At 40.9% G+C, this 24,576-nt stretch overlaps 1 protein-coding gene across 1 annotated transcript in view; it reads right to left on the reverse strand.

The window, feature by feature from the left end:
* Window positions 1-7,528: 7,528 nt before the first annotated feature.
* The window catches only part of tmx3b (thioredoxin related transmembrane protein 3b), a 54,374-nt gene continuing 37,326 nt past the window's right edge, over window positions 7,529-24,576 (reverse strand). The window contains exons 14-16 of the mRNA XM_049564608.1: window positions 22,451-22,580; window positions 20,915-20,983; window positions 7,529-12,512 (exon numbers count right to left, since the gene is read on the reverse strand). Of these exons, the coding sequence (XP_049420565.1) occupies window positions 12,243-12,512; window positions 20,915-20,983; window positions 22,451-22,580 (469 nt within the window). The 3' untranslated portion in view covers window positions 7,529-12,242. The remainder of the gene's footprint in view (window positions 12,513-20,914; window positions 20,984-22,450; window positions 22,581-24,576) is intronic.

The raw sequence follows: 24,576 nt of genomic DNA on the forward strand, positions 1-24,576 counted from the left end.
GTGTTATTTGCATTGCAATGTGCCTCATCTCTTTTTCGGCGTCTTTTTCCCCATCGTCCAATCGGATGATTTGGGAGGCGGGCCTTCTGTGGTGGTCAGGACAACAAGTTTACAGTTGGTAAACAATGGAGGAGAAACTGGTGGTAGTGGTTGCTGGATACCCAGAGCTATATGGCCCGACGATAGACTGCAAGTTGTCAAACTGCCCTTGAGTCATCCTAAAGTATGCCTGGAAATGGCCATCATGGATGTGAAGCTCCTGGACCAACTGGTGGTACTCCCCATGATCCACCCTCTTTTTTTAGGGTCTCATGTACCCACATAGATCTCTGTTTCCCTGTACCCAACAAGCTATTTACTGACAGCCTCTCACCCTCAACCAGAGCTACAGCAGGTACCCTCTGCCTGAACATTTTAGGAACTACATACTAATTACTGTGACATTAAAAAAACAGTAGATTGATTATACGGGAAGGTTAGGGTAGAGAAGTGATGGGGTGGTTGCCTGGCAACGATTAAAAGGCACAGCAAGCTTTTTGTTTTACCAGTGGACCCACAGAATGTTTGTTTTCTTTTTTTGGATTCTGAGAGAGTTGTTCATGTTTACAACTATGTTTGGACTGTCTAAGACCATAAGAATAACATGTTTAAATATTTTAAAACTTGTTTGATGCTGAGCTTAGCTACCCGTCTCCTGGCTGTAGCCTTATCTTTAGCACACCAACATGAGACTGATACTGAGCTTTGCATCTAACTGTCTGCGAGAGAGCATAAAAGCATATGTCCCAAAATACTGAACATTTTTTTTTGATTTTCTGTGGACACGGGATAATATAAGCAGATGTATTTCATGTTATGATAATGTAAGGCATGTTTCTCTCTCATGGCTTACTTATACACTTACTAGTTACTGAATTAACTGTCAAAGGGCTGTGGGTGAGGTAAGAGCACGGGGACTGCTTGTCTGTGTAACTCGATCCATTTTAATGTCCAAAAAAGAACTCAGGACAACAATAGAGGCATCTCACATCTAAGGTGCATGATATCAAATAGTTCCAAATTTAACATGAAGAGCAAAATAAAATATGTAAACAACATGTGAATGTAGTTAACATTAAATTATGTAGATGCAAAGTAATGAACAGAGAAAAACAATCTACTGGATACGTCCTCACAAAAATAAATCCCCTCTTTTCTCTTCAGATGAAAAGTCCTCATTCCAAAGTTTATGAAAAATAAATCTCATCTTACAATAATATATAGGTGTTGCACATTGGATTGAATCTGTTTTTATGTTTCGATCTCTTCTCTGTTTTTCTTGTTTTGTGAATATTTGTGTGGAGTAAGTGTGTTATTTGTGTATGTAGCACAGCATCAAACCTGATTAAATAATGTATAAACAAGATAAAAAGACAGACACCAGAATGCTGCAGTTGATATTAAAGTTAAAAAGGATAATACGAGACACCATGTGAATGATTTAATACACCAGTGTGGGTCCAAACTCTAATTAAACCTAAAACATAAGTCACACATACCCTTTTAGCTACATGTATATTAATTAGAGAAGCCCATTAATATTTTAAGACCTCCATAAGGAGATAAATTGATTGATTGATATCCTGCTCACAACAAGCCAGTCTTGAGTCTTGTTTGTGTTTATGCTCCACTGAAGTGAGTGTTTTTCTATAAAGGTTTTATGAACACAGATGTATTTGTAACAGTTTATAACATACAGTACAATCTATATAAACACACAGCCGTCTGAGACTGTGACCCCACCTATTCAAAATATTCTACACATTCTCCTGAAAGGATTATTGCACAAAAGCTCTTAACTTAAAAAAAATCTCACTTTCCTCACAGAATATAGCGCTCAGCTCCTCATGCCCCAGCAGTATTTCCTGAGATATCCAGTTTTCAGGGGTTAAAGGGATTCAGACACTGTTCCCACAAGCTCTCACATTTCCACAATCTGTTCCCTGAGCAGCAAAAGGTCCTCATGTCAGAAGTCTGTGTGTGTGTGTGTGTGTGTGTGTGTGTGTGTGTGTTTACAATGTAAGTGTGCATGCGTGTACATAAGTGTTGCTACTGTACCATCATTAAAACCCAGCTGGCTGCAGTCACTGTAAGGAGGTTTGGGAGTAAGCTTTGGACCCAGCAGGCCAGTCACGTAACGTCCCTGAACATCTGCGTGAAGGGACTAAGGATCAGATTAAACACAGGCTATGAAGGCTGTGACACACACACACATTCACACACACACACACACACACACACACACACACACACACACACACACACACACACACATTCACTACAAGCACTCATGCATGTGTTGATGAACCTGTTGTCTTCCTTGACTGTGAAAGCTGATTTTTAAGCTCTTTGGATAATCAGGTTGGAGGATGGAAATAGCCCGTGGCAAGTGGGTGGGAAGCGGCGGCGTCAGCGGCTGCACACATGTCACCTCCTCCAGGAACAGCTACGTCTTAGGTACTGTAAGTCACCCTGACCCCCCTGAGGGGACAGGTCCCTTCAGTAAATGATCACGACCTGGGCAACATCATTAGGCAGCTGCTGTGTGGCAGCAGCTCCTTGGCAGAGTGATAAGCAGAAACACTCCACGGGGAAATGCTTACATTGCACTTGTAGGTGACAGCGATAATATGGGCCATGTACTTGTTATTCTCTGCAGAGCTGCACATCATTTGTACGCTTCGGCTATAAATACAGATTTGTCACAAACCAAGAGCTGGAGTCAGGGTGAGGCGCTGAGCTGCAGTCATCCTGAATTTTATGATTTCTAATTGACCATTTACAAAACCTCTAACCCGAGGAGCTGTTGTCCAATCACAGCTTAGCAACTGTAACTAGGCACTGCAGGCAAATCTGACTTCCATCTGATACCAAATAATAACAGGACCAGAATCACCAATATCATTACGTTTTGCTGCACAAACCAACTAATAATATCACATTAGAAAGATAAACATGATTTATTTAAAGGAGCAGTGTGTGAGATTTAGGGGATTTAGTGGCATCTAGTGGTGAGGATTGCAGGTTGCAACCAACTGAAACTTCGACCAGCTAGAATTTCTTCAGTGTTCATTGTTCAGGAGGTTTTTACTGGGGGCTGAATTATCCACAGAGGTCTCCTCCTCTCAAAAACAAACAACCCATTGATTTAAACCAGTAAAAACACTGAATAAAGCTTCATGTCACAAACAGGATGCCAGCTGCGTACCTGCTAATTTGCGCTCACCTGTTTTCTGATCCAGATGTTCAGGTGGTTTTAACCAGACACCAAATTATCCGCAGAGGTCTCCTCCTCTCCAAAACAAAGAGACCCAGGGATTTATAGGGTAAAACAATGAATAAAGCAGTTTTATGTTACAACACTGGCTGCTAACCACAGTGGCTGACTCAGAAAATGAGCTAGTGTTTGGTTTGTCCATTCTGAGCTACTGTAGAAACATGGTAGTGCAACATGGCGGTCTCTGCAGATCAGGACCCGCTCCCTATGTAGATATAAACAGCTCATTCTAAGGTAAAAACAACACAATGATTTCTATTTTCAGGTTATTATACACTAAAGAAAATCATTATATCAAAACTGTTAGAAGTCTGACAGCCCGTCTGCAGCCCATCCTAAGGTGTTTTTTGATCATTTATGATAGGTAAATAGCAGCTGTATTTGTTGTTGTTTAAGTGGTTTACTCAAAGGACCTATCATTCCAAAGCTATGCTCCTCCCTGTTCTATTAATGCTGACCATTTCATAACCAAACAACCACAGCAGCTTCAAGAAACTCTTCTTTAAGACAAAAAACAGTTTTAACTTAGCTATAATAAATAATTTGAATCCACTGACTGACATTATCCAGACAGAACCTCTGCTTACACAGCTATCAATTCATTTCTCACACACTGCCAATAATCCAGATGATCTTAATCCAGCTAAATATTTAGTCCAACACACATCATTACATCCACAGATATCCACTAACTGCTGTTGTATCATTTCACACGTTCATATTTCTCCACATATTATCTTGAACTTCTGTCATTCTTCAAAACAAAGTAAACAATAAACCGACTTGCCGGATCTCAAAATGGAGGCAAACTCCTGGCCTTTTTATTGACACCTCACTTGAGCCAATAGGAACTTCCATTGCTGGTGCTATGGCCTCAACAGCCAACGAAGGTATGTGTTGAAGGAACATGTGTGTACATTTCCAGGATAAGACATTTAAATTTCCATTTGTTCTGATGGCTTGTGGGTCTTGTAGTCAATGACACTCCAGACCTCAAAAGGAGATGTGAACTCTTTACAGGCCCCACAGACTGTTATACATGTACAGAAAAGATGAACAAATGTGGAAAACAGTCTTTCTTATCAATTTCTTATCAACGTTTTTCTAGAAGTGTTTTATATACAGAAAGCTGCTAAATAGACATTTATGTCTGTGTTGATTAGCTTTTCACTCATATTCATACATTCAGCACATTTTTTTACCCTCTTTTATTGAAAAGCACTTGGATGAAGCCTTAGATGTGTAAAATGTTTTATTTCTGTGATATTGTTATCTACTTTGGACGATGTCAGGCTTCATGTTATGGCCCCAGTCATCTGCAGTATCTTTTTTCAAGAGAATATTCAGGTGGAGATAAAAAAAAATCAAGCCTGTGTGTTGAAGCTTATGTAACTCAATGACAGGAGCACTTACAGTAATTTTTAACTGTTGGGGAAAAAACTTGCAGACCTCACCTTTCAGATGAGACTGTGCATGTACATGTGCTAAACATGGAACAAGGACAGCTCTCAGTTTACTTTGGGTAAACCTTGGAAAAGTGTTTTAGGTACATTTAGGGGCATTTCTGCAAACGCATCCCCTTAAATCCTGCACCATGAACCTTTAACAAGAAAATACAGACAGAACAATACCAGACACAGACTTGATTAATGAGGTGAATGCATTATTAATAAGTTACTTCTGAATACATTTTAATCACCACTAAATAATGTGCCAAACACAAGGCATTTCCTTTCAATATTCTCTGTTAATTACTTGATCACATGCATGTTTAAATACAAGGCAGTTTTCAATGGCAAATTAACTGAAGATGTGATTATTGCAGATATGCACACAGCAGCAGCAGCAGCAGTAGAGATGCAAATATTGCATCTTCATAGCCTGTTTATTAAAAAAAAAAAAAAAAAAAGACTAGGGAACCGTAATGTAGTTCTCTAGAGAAGTAAATCTGCCCTCTCATTAGTGTCGACTACATGTAAGTGATGAGAGAATGGAAAGCATGACAAGACGGGGGCTGCTCTCTGCAGATGTGATTTGTGGTGACCCTTAATAATATATAATCACGGGGGAGCACTAATGGAGAGTTCAGGTTTATATAACGCTGCTTCAAAGCAGGAATTCTGATTGAAATTTCCATAAAATGGTTTTTATTATTGTTTGTTTATGTTTGTCTTACTGAAATAATCAGTTACCACTGTTTAATTTAGATTGTTGTATTTGCATTCAGAAACACAGTGTGTGTTTGACTCTAATGTGTTGTTATTATCTTTTCAGCTGGCAGACACCATCCTCCCGTGACTGTCTGATGATTTTTGATACAGAAGTTGTACCACCTTTGATGGGCATCTTGGCACACGGTCATTTTCACGCAACCCCTGAAGAAAAGTTTTCCAAAATGTCAGGTCACAACAGCAGCAGCAACAAGCACCATCAATCGGCTGCCAGGCTGACAAGCGGAGATTAAACCCAGTTGAACTGTTGAACGTGAAGTCACGGTGCCAAAAATAGTCTGACAGGGGGCTACAAGAAATTAAGAACTGCTGATGATGGAGACCAAAACAAACAAAAGAGGCATTTACCGAGTGGAGGCGATACCTCAAAAGGGCAAATTTGCTGACATTGTTTGTGTAATTAGGCATTGAGGTATTTGTGGCAGCAAACAGATGGACTTTAGCAGCTGCAGCCATCTATCAGCTGTAAGGAAAAAAACGGGATCTGCAAAGGCTCATAGAGAACAAGTGCCCTGCATACATTTATTACATTCCTGTTTACATTCACTGTTTTCATTTGCAATATGGTATACACACATTTATAAAACATAATTTATATTTTGTTTACATTTAAACAATATTTTAACTCGTACAATTAATTTTATTGAGATTTATTTTGTTTTTAATTGCTTGATTTTCTTTTTATAGATATTTAATGAGTATTGTAGGAGGGAGCCTCAGGCCTCAGATTTTCACTGCCACTGACTGCGTCTTTGTAACTGTAACTATGATAAGAACTTGAACTTGACGCAGGGATGTGTGCAGAAGGGGGCAAGGGTGGGCCTCTCCTCCCCGGAGGCTGTTTGATCAACCTACAATGAATTCCCTTCAAAATAAACTGTGCGTTTCCATAACCATACTACCATACTAAATAGTGTGCCAGCAAAAGATATAGTATGTCTCAATACATAGGACACAGGTCAAATGTCTAAAGCTCACAAGTTAAGCTGTAGAGCCAATCAGATGGACTTCAGCAGCTGCAGCTATTCATCAGCTGTGATGTAAAATATAACGAAAAAAAACCCTGCTTTTTTAACAGGATCTGCAAAGACTCACAGAGAACAAGTGTGGGTTGGTTTCCATGGTGAGCAAAGCTATTCAGCCATTCCTCATCTCGTTGAGTGACAAACCGAGGCCCTGAAACATAGGCTGGAAGCATTAACTGAAATAACCATCTTTACCTTGACCCTACGTGCGACCCTACACCATTAAACACCTCCCATGTGAGTCAGAAATGAGATGATTACTATCTCGCCTTAATATGCCATTTCAACACCCGACAGACGTCAGAATGAGCAGCGAAGTGTAATTGCCCTTGTCTAGTGCGCGAGATTGTTGGTTCTCTGAAAGAAAAGAGACAGCAGGCCTCCTTCATTTGCCACGCGACGAAACTCATTCTCAAAATATATGGCGAGGTAATTGTGCGATGAATTACTTTTTGCATCAGCACCACTCAGTGACACTGATTCTGATGTAGTAATATATTATCTCCCCCTTTGTGGTAAATTATCCTCAAAATGACATCCAATAGAAAATGAACATTCTTCTTTATCAGACCTGAAAAACAAACTTTCCAAAAGCAACATTTTTTTCTCTCTCTCAAACTGTGCGAGGGTCAGAAAGTACGCCGTGTCATTATGCCTTTTCATTATGTAAAGTCACGTCTCCGAGTTTGACTTTTGAGCGCTGTCATTCCCTAAAGAGAAGAAATAAATGAGTTTCACATCAAGTAATGCAATCAGCCGCGGTTAAACCTGGATCTCCAAAAATTTGATTACATCTGCTATAATTGAGTAGACACCTTTACCTTGGATTATACTGCCGAGAAAACACATTTAAATACGTGTGATAATTGGAGATAGATGGGAAGATAGATAGCTAAATGGAAGACGGGCAGATTATGTACATCAGATGGAAAAAGAAGATTACAGTCAACAAGAAAAAAAGAGGACAATCTTTATTTTAACCTTTCAAACTTGTAATAAAGTGTGACAATCTTAATTCAAACCCAAAGAGGAAGTTTGGCAGAAAATGGTAGGCAACTACAAAGACCAGAAGGCAAGGCGAGGGCATGGTTCCATTAGTGCAGTTTCACAGTAATAATACAGATGACCTCTGTATATTCAAAACAACAGGTGTGCTTAGGTTGAGGTGCCAAAGTCGATCAAGTTACAAGATTTACTGAGCTACAAAAGCACAATGAAATAAATAACGAATCTTGAAGCGATCTCATTACTCAGCTACACTTTTAAAAAGGGGGTTACAGAGTGGGATTAAGGATTACCTTTACACAATTACAGCATTAACAGCTCCAAACATTCATTACCATTTGAAAATATCTTAATTCAAAGTCCACTTTGTATCTTAATAGTTTGCTCAGTTGTTGAGTCTGTTCAAAAGTTTGGATGTAGACGTAGAGCTAAATTTACTCTGTCATATGACTCTTTCAAAGGTCAAGGATGAACTTAATGCTCATTCATCACCAGGTGTTGAAGCTCCCTTGAGAGAAAGTCTGTTTTAGAAGTTTTCTTTGCCTTTGCAGCTTTATATGTTAAAAATAATGTTTCAGATGAGTAATGTAAAAAATATTATCCAGTGTACCATTCCAAAGAAGTAGTTTGACATTTTAGGAAATACGCTTATTTGCTTTCTTGTCGAGTTAGATGAGATGATGCCAACCAGCGCCTCAAACTCTTTAAAGCTGGGCATACACTGTATGACCTGAGACTGTTTCTGACCCCATTTTTGAGCCGCACAAGTCATTTTAGAGTCAGACTGAATTTCAGCATCATTGGGCATTGTTTGTCGTGGACTATACGGGGTTTGGATGAATTTCTGACAAGTCAAATTTTGCTTGTCTCTATCACAGTTGAAGGAGAGCCACGAGTCGATTCCCCAAGATCAGTGCCTTTCTTCCCAATCAATCCCTCAGCGTAGCCTCAACCCAGCAAGTTTGGTGGTACTGCTAACTTGAGAGACAGAGGAACAGAGGGAATAAAAACTTAGAGCTACCCGTTTTTATAGAAATTGACTTTTAAGCTCTTTTTGGGACGTCTGTCTCAACATTATTGTGAACTGTAAACTTCTACCTGCCCTGGAACTTTCAAATATTTATTGACAATTGGCAATACCCAGAAGAGTCAGCAAGGGGCCAACGAACCATGTTACTGTATATTTTACATATACAGTGTGAGCACTCAGGTCGTGGTTTGACGATCACACTGCAGTGTGAGCACATAAATCGAGAGCTTTGGTTTTACACTGCAGATGATCTATTCATACAGTATTTCTTAAATTGTACATTGTATGCCCATCTTAGTGAACAGATTATATCCTGTTTGTTAAATCCGTACATGCAAAAACATGTAGTTTGGTACGTCTGAATCCTTAGTATGAAACCAGCAGTACAAAAGACAATGGTGAACAGCAAGGAGACAGCTCTGTAATGCCAATTATGCTTCAATTTACTTCTAAGTATAAGATTTCACTTAGCAGGGGCTGGGGTTTCCATGGTTATGCATCTTCAGCTGGCAGGGAGGCTCTTAGGAAGTGACGTGGTAATTACAGCTCAGTGACAAAGATACATACTACCGTTTAGTTAAGCAGAAGCATTGTGAATGATAGCATACATATTGGGTATGTAGTGCAGAGTATATGATTTCAGATGCAGTCTAGATGGATGTTATTATCCTTTGACAGAACCGGGCTAGCATGCTCCTGCTGTTTCCAGCCTTTGTGCTAAGTTAAGCTAATCAGCTGCTGGCGCTAGCTTCATATTTTCCCCGTCAGACATGAGTAGTATCAACTTTCTCATCAAACTCTTGGCAAGAAAGTGAATATGCATTCCAAAAATGTATACCTTTTGAGTGATGGGGTCCGACACAATTTACACTGTTACCTGCCACCCTGGTTATTTAACACAAGATTGTTATACAGTATTTGTGTATTTGTCTGTGCTCTTTCAACAAGTTCTCACTCCCAGCTTGTCAAATATGGCAGCCTGGTCAGTGGTCCTATGTTTCAATATATGACGCTCTAGGTACCCCTCTAGCATCAGTTTTGGATGCTTAGGGATGATGTGTAAATTTCTAACTGTTACATGCATTGTGTCTTTTCAAAATAAACTTCCACATTCACAGGTAATTTAGGTTTAGACAATAAAACTACTTGGTTAGGTTTAGAAAAACATGATTTGGCAATCAGGGGGGACAGAGTTGTCTCGCCTCCGAGCCAAGAATGGAGGTAGTAACAGCGCCAACTGATGTCTGTACAAGTAGGGGACAGCCGACAGAATGAGATCATCGGTGGCACCAGTGTGACGCTTTGATGATGTGTTATGCATACGACCCACCATGGTAAATTTAAAAAGTAGCTGATAGCAGCTGGCAGCTAACTCAAAGAAGAACAGCAGCAGAAAATGTCTGCAAATTGGGAAAACGATGAGGTCCAAGAGCTCCCAACAATCCGAGCAGAAGATGAGATCAGCCACCGTATAACAGAGATGGTAAATGATCGTTATTGTTTATAAAGCGCTGCCGATGCGTATGTTATACGTCACACTAACGGCTGATGCTGTTGTGTTACATGTCACACCCATCACTCTTCTTTTGATTCCGCAATGTTGTCTAAAATCACACGCAAGAGTGGTGTGATGCTGCTGTTGTTTGGCTTTGTGTTAAAATGCAAAGGTGGCATGAGAAAGGGACTTCTTAGTGGCCCTATGGTGCGGTCTGTGTGTAAAAAGGGCTAAAGGTCATATGTGACATGTATGTCACGTGACAGTAACTATGTTACATAGCACAAAAAAACCTTGTTGACTTTTGGTTTCACGCAGGACACAAACATTGGTCTCCTGGATAAAAGTCCTGTCTTTGTTTGACCCGTCTATATCCCCTCCCTCCCACCACAGACTTTCTCACCCTTTAAACTATGTCATTCTGGCGGACGGGTTTACACTGGAGTTAGTTAAAAGCTCTGTGAGTCTCATATAGATGCCAAAGGGTTCCTTGTCCGTCAGAATCTGATAGCCACTGACCAAGCTGCTGTATCTGAGGCCGTGTGAATGAGAACAGACTGGCTTTTCCCACTGGTTTTGAAGTGGGTGTTTTTTTGTTGTTGTTGGAAATATGATATTTAAAGTATTTCCATGCTCCAATCATGACCAAGAATCTAACGACAGCTGTTGAAAAATGTGCTTTTGTTGCCACAGAAACACCACTGTGAATCAAATCTCAAAATTACATCCTGAGTTCTGGAGTGTTAAGGGCTTTATCTTTATTTTTTTTCCATCTTCAGTCACAAATATTCAATTTTGAAGATAATGAAACATGTTTTTCAGGTGCTTTAATATGCCCCAATCCAACAAGTTGCACTCTAGTGTGCAATTCTCATAAAAATGGTATTACACTGGGTGTAACAGACTTTAGGAACACCTGCTCTTTTTCATGAAATAGGCTGGCCACTTGAATGCAAGAGGAAGTCATAGCCTCTACTTGACTTCAGCTATTATATACACTTTAGTCGTGAGGGTATGAAAATAGGATAGAGATGAATTTCTCCTCTATTAGAAAACCAACACTAGTGGGTTATGGCAGAAAAAAGAGGGAAAACTAAGCAGGAGGACTGGCTTAATGTTTTCTACGCTCAGTGTACATCTCAGTGTATCGGGATTTAAACTTCAACCTGCCTGCTGGATTCAATATAGCAACCAGAGATGGAGGGCAGATTGAAATATGGAAACAGACGCAGCCAGTCTATCTGAGGAATATGAGTTGTTAAAAGCTGCAGGAACTACTGATGCATGTTATGGGTGTCTGCTGTACAGGTACAACCAATCTGTACTAGGAATTTTATGCAGGTTGGTCATGTTGGGTTGAAATGAAAAAAAGAGTGCATTTGCCATGTTCTAGTATCAGACACCAATTATCACTCGAGCTTTTTTCATCAGCAGGTGGCTGGCATAAAATGAGGAGAAATGCACAACAGTCTCAGCACTTTGCACCTCTAGAAGAAGAAATGTTTTCAGGCAATAACATACAGTAGAAAAAGCACAATTCAGTTATGGCAGATTTTCCTTCTTGGGCACTTCCTTTGCTTTCTGCACGTCAGTCACAATCCATGACAAGCCTACACTTTGGGTTGGGGGTCGAGGCGGACAAAATGACTGTGTGTTCATGTTGTATTCGGTTTGAAGGCAAGATTGATCTGTTTTCTACTAGTCTAGGATATCATAGTGGAATCAAACAGAAAAACAGAAGAGATCGGGATATGACAAAAAAGAAGAAGAAGCTATAATCGGAGCATTTTAGTGGCTACAAAACAACGAGAGAAAGGGTAACATCACATGGAATAAACCACTCGTTGGTCGAATCATAATAAATAAGTGGTTTGTTTGGTTCACAGCCATCCCTTCTCCTCGTGATCATTATGTGTTCACGCTCCATCATTAAAAAGGCTGTTAGTTTGAAACGATGGCTTCGCTGAGCAGCTGACCTTAAACACAGAACTTTGAGATGGAACAACAGTCTGTGCTCGAGGGGCTTTGAGGGAGAAGTGATATGAAAGACAAAGAAGCAGAATACATTGATATGTCTTTGAGTTTCATGTCACTGCATTTGACTAGGCCTATCATCCTCTATCCGGCGAGTGCCCCTGTGTTAATCGGTTTTCTTCTCCTCAGGATCCTTCTCTACAGCGTCGCCTTCCTCGTTCTCGCCCTCTTCGGGGCCCTCCAGCTCAGCGGCGCGTTGCCTCTCCTCCTCCTCTTCGTCCTCTTCGTCAGTCAGGCCCTCCCTCTTGAGCGCGTCTATGTCATCCGAACCGTCATCCGACTCAGCTGTGCAGATGCCATAGCACATCAGGCTAATTACACCCAGCGGTAGGCCAAAAAGGAAGCAGCCCAGCAGAGGAGAGCTGCGAAACACTGACTGATGGAGGGAAGGAGACAATAAAAGATGAAAGGAAGACAAAAGGGAGAAAGTGTGAGAGAGAATACTGAGACAAAAGTATACAGACATGAATGGGTTGAGGGAAATATAGAAATAATGGAGCAAATGAGGACAGCAAAAAAAGGACAACGTATGAATTTTCTTTCACAATTAAGTGTCCTGCAGGAAAGATTTGGGCTTGTTTACTCTATATCCTGAAAGAACACACTTATATTCAAAGCCTCTATGCTCTTGATGTAAATATACACATACAGTTAAAAAGCATTTCCATCTATAAACACTGACATCACTCAGAATCCTTTCCTGAACCTTTGTCTTTTCTGTCTTATTGAAGTCTGGATTACCAAACCAGACCTCAGGGCCAGATTAATTAGTTTGTAAAAATGTGATTAATTGCAATTTTACTCAGTATATAACAAGTGATAGGAGACAGAAGGCGATTCCAGCAAAGAGTAACTTAAAGTGGACCTATTATGCTCATTTTTATGTTCATACTTGTATTTTGGGTTTCTACGAGAACATATTTACATGCTTTAATGTTAAAAACAATAAAATAAAATAAAATAGACAAGACGTCAAAACTACTGCTACGTATTGTGGAGCTCAGAGCTGCCGCGCCTCCTGTGTGAACAGCCCAACAAATTACAATGGGCGCCAAAAGCAAGCAGTTAGCGCCTCTACTGTGAACCTGGTGTAAATCTGAGTATTCCTTTGACCACCATGAAAAACACTTGGTTGCCTGCTAGTAGCAACCAGCTAGGGAGCCTCTGTGTCGGACAATTATGTCACTCACAGCCCAGCACCGTGCAGCTCGATTGGCATTCACCAGAGAACACCAGAATTGACAAGTCCACCGCTGACGCCCTGTTCTCTTCACAGATGAGAGCAGGTTCACAAAGGCATGAAAGAGTCTGGAGACGCTGTGGTAAATGTTATGCTGCCTGTACCATCATCCAGCATACCTGGTTTGGCGGTGGGTCAGTGATGGTCTGGGGAGGCATATCCTTGGAGGATTGCACAGACCTCCATGTCATAGCCAACGGTACCCTGACTGCTGTTAAATCTAGTTTTAATATTTTATTATTTAATTAAGATTTATTGATGGTGCAGATTCCTTAATAGGTTTGTATCTATTTCAATTACCACAAGCCTTGTTGAGTTACAGACCTCTAAATCACCATCCAAAGCTTCATGTTTTATCCTTTCTCATAATCTGATCATTAAATCATATGTAATATATCTTTTACATCATTCATAATACAATATCAGAGTTTTAACTTGCCAGATTTGCTCACAGCTTGTGAAAAAATAGACAAGACGTCAAAACTATTGCTGCGTATTGTGGAGCTCAGGACTGCTGCGCCTCCTGTGTGAACAGCCCATTGGCCAGCCGGCTGAGGAGCTTCTGCGTCGGACAATTATGTCACTTAAAAATAAAACAAAATAGTCCCCCGTCCCACCCTCAAATAGAAATAGTATGTATTCCAGCAAAGAAGAACTGACTCGGGGTAAGATATAAAAAAGCTGCCTTGTGTCGTCTGCCATGTGCTCTGTTCATGATGGGAACTTAAAGGCAGAGAAGATGCATGCACAGGCATAAAGAAATTGGATAAATCAGGGTTCAGCAGGGGCCACAAGATCATTTTTACCTCCTAATGGGTTAATCAGGCCCTGACCTTATTCTTAAGTTCACACATAAAACAGCAAACACTAACAGTCATTTTCTGTCATTTCTCTCAGTGCCTCCTCAACATAGTATAGCACAAACTGGAATGACTGTCTGGCTGTTTAATAACAGTGCTACATCTCTCTCAGCGGCCAGTGTTTACAAAAGTAAAAAGCCTCCTTTTAGCTATTAGGTAGAGTGAATTCAAAATGCTATTCAGAGATTCAAAAATATTTTTTGGAAATGTTGCAACAGAGATACAGCGTTTTTATTCATTCATTTATTCATTCATTTGCATTAGGCCATTAAGCCTCGCGGATGTGTTTAGAAGGCAGGTCACAAATCATTTGCAGAAACCCGGGAAGGCTTTAATATTTTAGTGTTAATTAAATTTCTGTTATGTAATTTTAGGATGTCTGTGTTATGTTATACTGTTTGTATCTTGTAATATGTTGTCTTGTTTGCTTTTGTTTTGTTTTACACCGATGATGTCCATATTGGAGAGATTTACCCTTTTATCTGTAATCCTTTTGGGATGTTTGTACTTTCAGATTGTTCAGTTTGAACTGAAATAAATAAAGAAATCTCACACTTCAAACACAAGCAAAGGTCCACCTTTTGAGTCTGTCTGAAGATATTTTGTGTTATTTTTCTGTCTTCGTCTCCTATAACAGGCTCACCTCCCATAACTACACACCCACACAAACTCAAACACATACTGTAGCTACATGTGTGCAAAGGTTGCATGCACACACACTGTAATGTCTCTTAAGAGTGAATTACAACATGTTTTTTTCTTACAGTGCTTCAGTGAATCTAACTTTTCTAGAATTCCTCTTATTGGGTGTCCTCTTTCACTCCCTGTAGATTCAATATAATTTGGTGACAGTCTTAGAGGCCCCTTATGTTGTGTTCACACCAAAAACAAAGATTATTTTTGCGTCATGTTACTAACTCAAGTTTGAACGCTAGAATATTTTGTGTTGACTTGCTTCATACGCCTGAATAACTCATCATACACACATGAAATCACTGAATCTATGAATGAACTTCTGCCAGTAGATCCTTGGCATCGTACGTCCCTGGAGGACCTTAATGTTGATTGGCTATTGCAAGAAGTGACGCAAAATTGCACTACTTGCTTCATTCGCTGCTTAATTCATGTATTTCACATCACGTTTGTCACGTCCATCATGCTGCCTGGTGGGAACTCAAGTCTAATCGCGTCTTTACATTGACTTTACATGTAATTCATCCACGCGAACTGTTTTATTCGGTGTGAACACAACATTAGAGTGAAAAGTTTATTGGTAAATGGAAGTGTAATTAAAGGAATACTTCACTTCCCAAATAAGCGTCTGTATATGAATTACTCATTCTACCTTGCATTGAAGTCGGGAAGGAAACTTTTCTCATATGCCTCTACAGTAACCGAGAAGAATCCAAAAACAGAAAAAAATTCTTGATTAAGTCAAACGGTTTGGCGTTAAACAACAGCAAACCCATATCATAATATCTATTTACAAACTCTCACACAACTCATGCAGTACAATCGAAGTCTCATTTATCCAGTCGTACACTCAGTACTTCACAAACAGACAGCCCTTTGCAATGGGGAACTGAGCTAAAGGGAAAACTTATCTATGCTCTATTCAAAGCCAGACTCCATCGACAAAAACAGTAATTTTACCTCACTGAACGCAGGAGCTGCTGGTTTATCACTACCTCGATTAGTTTGTTTGTGTGTTATTGTGTGACTTTGGTGAATCCAAATTAACCCTTTAAAAACACCAAAGCTCCTGTGTTCAGTGAGGTAGAGTTACTGACTGGATAACAAGACTTGGATTATACTACAGGAGTTGTGTGAGTGATTGTAAACAGGTATTTCGATAGAGTTTTTCTGTTGTGAAACGTGGTCCCCAATTACGACAATTCATGTAAAAGTTTGCCCTTTTTTTTGGATTATTCATTCACTGTCGAGGCATACAAGAAAAATGTTTTCTTCACGAATTCAGCATAACACATGGTGAGTAATTAACAAACAAATGGTCATTTTTAAAATGCAGACCACTATGAATTAAATTCATCAAGAATTTTCTCTGCTTTTGGATTTTTCGTTCACTGGAAGCAAACAAGAAAATGTTTTCTACACAAATTCAAAAACAACACGGGTTAAGAAATTGATGTACAAACGGTATTTCGGGGGGTGAAGAATTCCTTAGAAGAACACATAATTCACACCCATGTCATTAAGCTGCATATAAAATTTAACATTTTGTGACAAGGTACAAAACATGATCCCTGCGGGCAAAACAATGCTGGAGTCACTGAAGGACAACTTCTTCTTTAAATGATCTCAGTTACAAATGAGTCATTTGACCTTAATATAGCAGGATACATCAGAGACAATGTACCTAGAAGGGAGTGCTCGGTCACAACTTCTGTCAACCATTGGGCTGAGCAGAAGAGAAATATTCATGTTCCCTGCAGTCATTGCCACAGGAAGAGGGATGGTAATTGCTGGTGCTGTGTGATGCGGGATGAGGTAGAGATGGGTATGCTATGCTAACACAGCTGGCTATGAGTCATTGGGCCTAATACCTCATGTTGCTGTCAGGTGTGCATTTAGATAGGTTCTCCAGGGGCAAGGTGATGGCTGCCGCCTATCTGCTTTGCATCATCTTGTGTCACTGTGAGCAACACTAGCCATGGTGATGCATGCAGCTCGCTAAATTTAGGAAAAGAGAATACTATTTCCTTTCTCTCACTGGTGTAAGTCAAGCTCTTCACATGTGGATTCTTCCTTTGGTGTAGTTGCTAATGAGAAACAAATAAAATCCTGCACACTTTGCTCCTGCACAGCCCAAAAAAAGAACTGTTTTGCATTAAGATCTTTTCCTGACAGGTTATATTCTTCCACTGATTTACACTGTCAAACCAGACCTGACGGCTAAAATGTTCAACCTTAAATGAAAATGTTCCGACAAACCCTCCTTCATTCCTCAAGGTTAACTTCCATACCTTCAATTTAACAGTTTCCTTGAATACAATCTATAATTTTCCTTTAGGAGTTCTCTACATCCCTGTAAGGACACTGTTAAACTTCACCCGTGGTTACAGTACAAGTGGAGCATTACAACGCAGCTGTATTTGCATTCCTATCACACCCATGGTAAAATAAACACCAGTTCCCCTAAAAGAACCGACTACTTAGAGTAAAAGTGGGAGGAGAAGCAAGTTCAGCCTCCTGACCCTGTCTACTCCCTCATCACTCCCCCTCCTCCTGCTCTGTTGCCTGTTTCTCTTTCCACATACTGTGTTTACTGCCTGCATTGCATATTCTCAGTCGCACTCCCTCGTCTTGTCCTCTGAATGTTGTTTTTCTCCCACAGGGGAAGAGCAGGGCACTAGGGCATTTGTTTTACAGTGCTACTGAACTTGGCGCAGGTTGCATATGCAGTATGCAGTATTTACTCTAAATTGGCAGTCAAGGTGAGGCAATGTGTGAAGCCAATCAGCAAGTACAAGGTGATAAGCAGTGTCATAGTGTAATAATGAATGCTTTTACTGTAGAGGTAAAGAAATACCAAGGCTGGTACAGAGGTATGTAAGCTGGGTAGAAGATAATGAATAATGGAAGCCTGATGTAAAACAGACCTTATAGGTGAACTAATCAATATTTTTATATAGACAATGAATAAAGGATTATCCGGAGAAATTTGGAGAATTTAACTCCCTGAATTAAAGGCGCTGTATGTAAGAATGTGGCCAAAACGGTTACTGCACTCAAATTCAAAATACTGCCACGAGTCGTGTCCGCCCGCCCTCCCCTACAGATTCGAGGTTGCTGGACAGCGGCACGCTGGAGACTGATTTGTTTGCCCACGGGTGGCTGCCATGGCAGGGCCACATCGCCACGTCCTTGATCTTCGGTTTTCCAGCGGACCGTTCGAGCAAGTCTGGCTTCTCTGCTGCTAACGCTGCTGCCAGGATACAGCTGAGGAGGAGCCGGCTGCTCATGCTATGTACCGGGACACTGCTAATGCTGCTTGCCGTGCTGCTGTAGCTCAGTCGTAACTGTAACTGATGCTGAGACTCTACTGACTGCGTGACTGGTAGATGGCGGTGGGTGGCGCAACATGCCAAAACACAAATTCAAAACATAAACATGATTCCTTGCAACAGAGGTATTCCTCTTCTGTGGGCACTGGGGTACAGCATTCACAGGTAACGTTACACCACCGAGCTCCAGAGCTAAAGCCTTCCAGCAGCCATTCCTCCTCTGTCGTCCTCTAACGTTACCTGCTGTGCCTCCCTCTCTCTCCTCCTCCATTCTTCAATTTCACGAAGCTCTTCGTCAGTGTATTCTGGCTCAAATAAATAAGGGCAGCCATCGCCTCTCGATGTGGAAAGCCTATATACTAACATTCCACATTTAGATGGTCTTCAGAGTTGTTGTCTTACCTTACTGTGTGTTTACCGTTTACCTCTGCTTCCCAAAGCGCGGCCAAAATATCAAGAGAACAAGCAGCGATCTCATACCGTGCCTGAAATCTCGCGAGAACAAGCCGCAGCAAAGATTTATAGAATAATGACTGACTTTTTGCCAGACTTCGACTTTGTGGAGGAGGAATTTGATTTTGCAGAGTTTTATGGCCGCCATTATTTATTTGAGCCAGAATACACTGACCAAAAGCTTTGTGAAATTGAAGAACAGAAGAGGAGAGAGAGAGAGGCACAACAGGTAGAGGACGACAGAGGAGGAATGGCTGCTGGAAGGATTTAGCTCTGGAGATTGGTGGTGTAATGTTACCTGTGAATGCTGTACCCCAGTGCCCACAGAAGAGGAATACCTCTGTTGCAAGGAATGGGACCGGTTGCAGCCTTAGCTAAATGGTAAACAACAAACATGGCAGCACACCGGTAAGGTAAGACAACACGTTTACATGTCGTTTTCTATATGTTCTCTGACATTTATCCTAACGATATGAGGCGGTCTTTGTGGAGAAAAAGCTTGTTTAGTGGACTAACTTTGCACTTGAAGGGATGCCTGTTCACTTATGTTTTAACAGGTCTGACGCTACGGCTGTATCTAGGCTAACGGCTAACATGCTAACTATTATTTCTATATCACTAGTCACTTGAAACAAATTTAGGACGATAGGAGACAGGTTGAAATAAACCGAAATTTCCCTTTAAATGCGAATATTCTGACTGTACTATTGTTGTCGGTGAGATCGGAATGTTATATGAACATTATTCCTTAGTCTCTGTGACATATTAGGAGGATTTTACGACTATTTGCTTTAGATTTCTTACATATAGCTCCTTTAAATCTAAGGTTTCAAGTCTTGGTGTGATTATTGATTCAGATCTTCAAGTCCCACATTAACAAGGTGACGAAATAGTTAAGGTATGACCATTTCTAACTGAAAAAGATACAGAGAAATTGATTCATGCCTTCATTTCAAGCAGCCTTGACTACCGTAATGCACTTTTTACTGGCCTCTCAAAAAAACACCACTGACAGACTCGGCTATTAACCAGAACCAAGAGGAGAGATCACATCAGGTCAGTCTTAGCTGCTCTGCACTGGCTTCCTGTTACATTTAGAATTGATTTTAAGGTCGTCCTGCTTGTATACAAAGCCCTACATGGGCTGGGACTGAGCCTACAATGCTAATTCTCTTGTTAACTATTTGCCTCCAAGAACACTGCGATCATCTGCTGCTGGTTTATTGGAGGTTCCCAGAAACAGCCAGAAGAAGATCAGGGATGCAGCCTTTGTCAGTGACGCCCCAAAGCTATGGAACACACTACCTTTAGATATCAGTGAGGCTAGCTCGCTAAATATTTTTAAAAGAAAGCTAGAAACATATCTGTTCACTTTAGCCTTTAACTAGCTCTGACTTTCCTGATACAGGTCTGAAACTCTTTCTTTTTACACTTCACACTGCTGCAGCTCTTTCAAAATTAAAATTAGTTATGTTTATTGGGAACCATGCCATCCAATAATTCATGATCAGCCATGCTATTTATAGGCCTGACGTGGGCCTATTTCTGCATCCTAGGTTTACTCGCCAAATGGTTTATCTTCTGCTGCTGCTGCAAGATGTTGCAGATCGTGCCCTGAGGATGGAACGCATCTTCCCGGACAATGTAGATCTATTTGCAGGGAGTGACAGCCAAGCCTGTCGCCCTCCAGTTGTCAGCGTCTCTCATATGTGTTAATTTAAAAAATGTTGGTGTCGGATTTGATATCTAATTTTCTACATTTTTTAAAATTTTTTTGTAAGTTATACAGTATGCCCTTATCCGCATACAGCAAGTAATAGCATCCCATGCATCATTTTTTAGTATTTTTTACATTCCCTGCTAATGCTAATGCTAACTACTTGTGGAGTCTGTCGCTCCATCCTCTAGATTTTGTTTTGGGCAGTCTTGACATTCATTCTCTCAACTTTGCTTTTCAGTCTTGGTTTCAGCCCTGCAGTCTCACGCCCTTTTATGTGGACTGACAGGATATTTACCTATGCTAATTAGGATCAGGTGGCTCGTGTTGTCAACTGACGATTCATCATTATAAAAACACAGGCTCAAACATATCTGCTGTTTGAGAACAGGTCATGAATCTAAAGTGGACTTTTCTTTGAACCTTTCTGAATAAAAAAAAAACTGTTTTCCGACTGTCTACATGTAGCAGCAGTGAACTTACCATAATGGTGGATCTTGCATCAAATGCCACACGTTTGATCCTCTGAATGAAGCCATCACCTCCATACGCCTGCAAGGAGACAGATCATTTAACAGGGACAGATGAGCTACTGCATCTAGTTCATTCTAATTGTTTACAATTATATAATTTGATGCAATTACTTAGGGACAATCCTTGTCAGTAAAAAAAACTTCTCTATATATAAGGTTCTATATATATAAGTATAATATATAAGTCCAGTGTATCCAGTCACATGGTCAGTACCTTCTAGACATTTAAAATATTGTTTAATTAGCTGCTTCTCTGCACAAATGATCAGATGTGCCTGACTCTGGTTTGTTCACTGTCCAGCAGTTCTACTCAGTCTGAGCTCATTTGTTGGCAACAGCACCTGGCCAGCCAATGAGTGATCTGTCCCGACGCTAATTCATCAGGATGGCCAATTAGCGAGCTCTGACTGAGCAGGACTTCTGTGAACGAGCTGAAAGTGGGCATGGGAGGATTTCTGTGGAAGCAGCTGTTGCACAGAGTTATGTTTATGCTGTGTGAGGACTGCATAAGTAGTTTGAGAAGTTTTAAAAAAACACTGTTATGGCATGGTGTTAGAGCCTATGTAGTGAGTGGGGAGATACTTAAAAAATTTCGCAGTTCCCTAAAAATCTGCCTGTGAGTTCCACAGCCTGCCAACTCTGTCCTCCTCTGGCTGATTCATGCTTCATGCAAGGCTAAACACGCCGTCTGTGTACCTTAATGTGCATACTTCTTATGAAAAATACTCCAACATTCAAGAATTTTTTAGTTATGCTTGGGGAAAAAATCCAGCTCTCCGCATTCCCCGTCTAAAAAGAAAAAAAGACTAAGAGAAGACCGCTGAAATCAAACAGTAACTATTGTTACTTCAGTGAATTTAACACATTATTTTGTGTATTTCCACATGAAGCAGAAACCAGCCTCAAGACATTTCATGGGAGATATTACTAGCATGACGTGAAGACGCTGAAGCTGTCCAAGCTTTGGCAGCGACTGGACAGCAGAAACATGGAGGTTTCTGTTTCTGTTTATTTGGTGGGAGGTGGTTTGTTTTGCCAAGTGAAAAATAGTCCAGACCTTTCCTGGGAAAAAAAAGGACAGGACCTCTGGCTGTTTGGCTTATGGGTTCATACATCTGGTGACTAGCAGGGAAAGCGATGACATTTCTTTTCCCAGATTAGAGTGTACACTACAACACAGAGTCATGTAGTAATCTCAGTGTTTGACTTGGAGAAGAATTATTGCAGATAATCCATTCAGGGAGGACAGCAATACCAAATCTAAACATGCAAAAGAAGATTGTGAAAATACCTCATCTGGTAAAAAAAATTTTTTCCAGGGAGGACTTAAAATGCAAAGCAACGTGGTTGATTAATGAAGACTACTGGTATGATTACAACAATACAACACAGGGGGAAGGGAGGGGAAATGGCTCCACTGAGCTGAATGCTTAAAGAGGAAGCAGGAGAGGGAGACGAGGGGTAAGGAAGAGGAAAGGATTTGGACCTGTGCAGAACCGTTCAAAACGCTGTTGATGAATTGGACCAGCTGCTCCATGGTCTCGATCGGCTCACTGGGCAGGAAGTACTGCTCGTTGGATGTGTTGAGAATGATAACGGAGGGCACCGTCACCTCCCTGAGAAAAACAGGAAACGCAGCGTTTAATCTTCTTAACCTCGGCATCTAGGACTGCCATTATCAAAGTGCATCATTAGATGGGAACAAATTGCGGTTTCTTTAAGAACAAATTGTAACACAGAGAATACAATAGTGAGATAAACAAACCCTTTGTGCTCAGAGCAACCTAACTTTTCCCATGGGCATCATTTCAAAGAGAGGATTTCTTTTCTGAGGAAAAGGCGATGGAGCCTGGCCTATTTTAGATTGGCACTTCTTCTCACACGGTGTCTACAGGTATCAGATGCTTCAATTTAATGCTTTTTAAGACCTTTTTAAGATATAAAAAAAGACTTTTTGGACAAAGCTTTTTTTTTCTTATTCAAGTAGTGCAGCTCAGTATAAATGTAGTCTTGTGCAGAGGTAGGTTTTATGCAGGAATATGGAGAGTGAGTTAGGTTAACCTACATTTAGCCAACAGGTAAGTGCAAGTATAAAGTAAAAAGACAGCATTAGTTTCAGTGGCAGGTTTAAAGATTTGTAACGTAAGTAATGTGGACTTCTCACAGAAGAGCTTGACTCATTTGGACAATGTTACACCCCTCCTCCCATGCACCAGGTTGCTCTGTTGCTGTGTGCTGCTCTGGTTGTGTTGCAGGAGCTGAAAGGAGAGTCATCAGTCGAATAAGCCACACCTGGGCCCAGTGTGTTCTCCACCATAAACACTTCCTTGCTTTGACAGTCCCGGTCTCTCTCTCTGGAGATTTCCTCACCCTGGCCAGGCTCATGACAACACTTGGTTTCTTTGGTGTTTTGTTTGGTATTTTCATGCTCTGTTTTGATAAATGTGCTTCTACCTTTTTGTCACAGTGTTTGAGCCAGGGTGATACCAGTAGGGGCTCACCCAAATAAATTAAAAGACAGATAAATGAAATTAGATCAAATATACCGTTTAATGACTTTTGAGGCCTACGATTTATAAAACTGAACACATCTGAAACTTTTTAAGGACTCATACACACCCTGTCTTTCTGTCATGCATACAAAGGCGAATGGATTGCACAGTACAGTGATTTGCACATCACCTGCAACAGCTATCTGCCCCGTCTCAAGGTCCAATTCACAAAAGATATTGTGCTGCTTCTATTACAGCACAAACATGACACAAAACAAAGACAAAGTTTTGCAGCTGAGTGCAAATTGCCCTTTTGTTGCGTCAGATGCAATTATCCATGTGGCAAAGTATGAATGTTGCCTATGTGCCAAGAACACAGCGGACAGAACAATGACAGAGAGATAAAGAAAATTAAAATTTTCAGACTGCCAGCTACAGGTCCTCACTGACAAGGTAGGGATGTCTAGCCTGGTTCCAGACCATAGACCCCGCCCACTCAACTGAGTAGGCTTGCATCTCTGGTCTGGCATACTGCAATGAATTTGAGATTTATCTCGTCCAAACAATGGAAGGACCAATGAACGCTGGGGGTGGGGGCGCGTCAAGCGATTAGCCAATCAGCGCCACGCTGACGTCAAGCTGTGCGCCGGTGGGTAACTGGTGAGGATAGCAACAATGGCGACCGCTACAGATCCTACAGACCACATTAACGATGCTATCGAGGTATTTCGCCATTACTTGCGTTGATGGAGGACCAAATTAAGGAAGCTGCTAAACTGGATTTAACAGCGATGCAGCTGGGCGTGCACGACAACGAAGACATTTTAAACGGGCAATGCACGCTTGTTTTCAGCACCCCCGAGGCATGGATACTAATGACGTCAGATTCTGGGTGAGTCATTGATCTCTACTGATTGGTTAGGGAAAAATCAAATTCCCTCCCCCTTGTAAATCGCCTTCAATGGAGGCGATGTCAGACTGAAGGTTCTGGGAGCTTCAGTCTGACACTCATGTCATGAGAACAGGTACTCTGGTAACAAGTCGATGCCTGAATTCTAAAAACGTGACAGCACTTATTTTTCATCTGCACCATAGGTACTGGGGATGCACTTCTTTTAGA

The sequence above is a fragment of the Epinephelus fuscoguttatus genome, linkage group LG21, assembly GCF_011397635.1.
Source record: "Epinephelus fuscoguttatus linkage group LG21, E.fuscoguttatus.final_Chr_v1".
NCBI lineage: Eukaryota > Metazoa > Chordata > Actinopteri > Perciformes > Serranidae > Epinephelus > Epinephelus fuscoguttatus.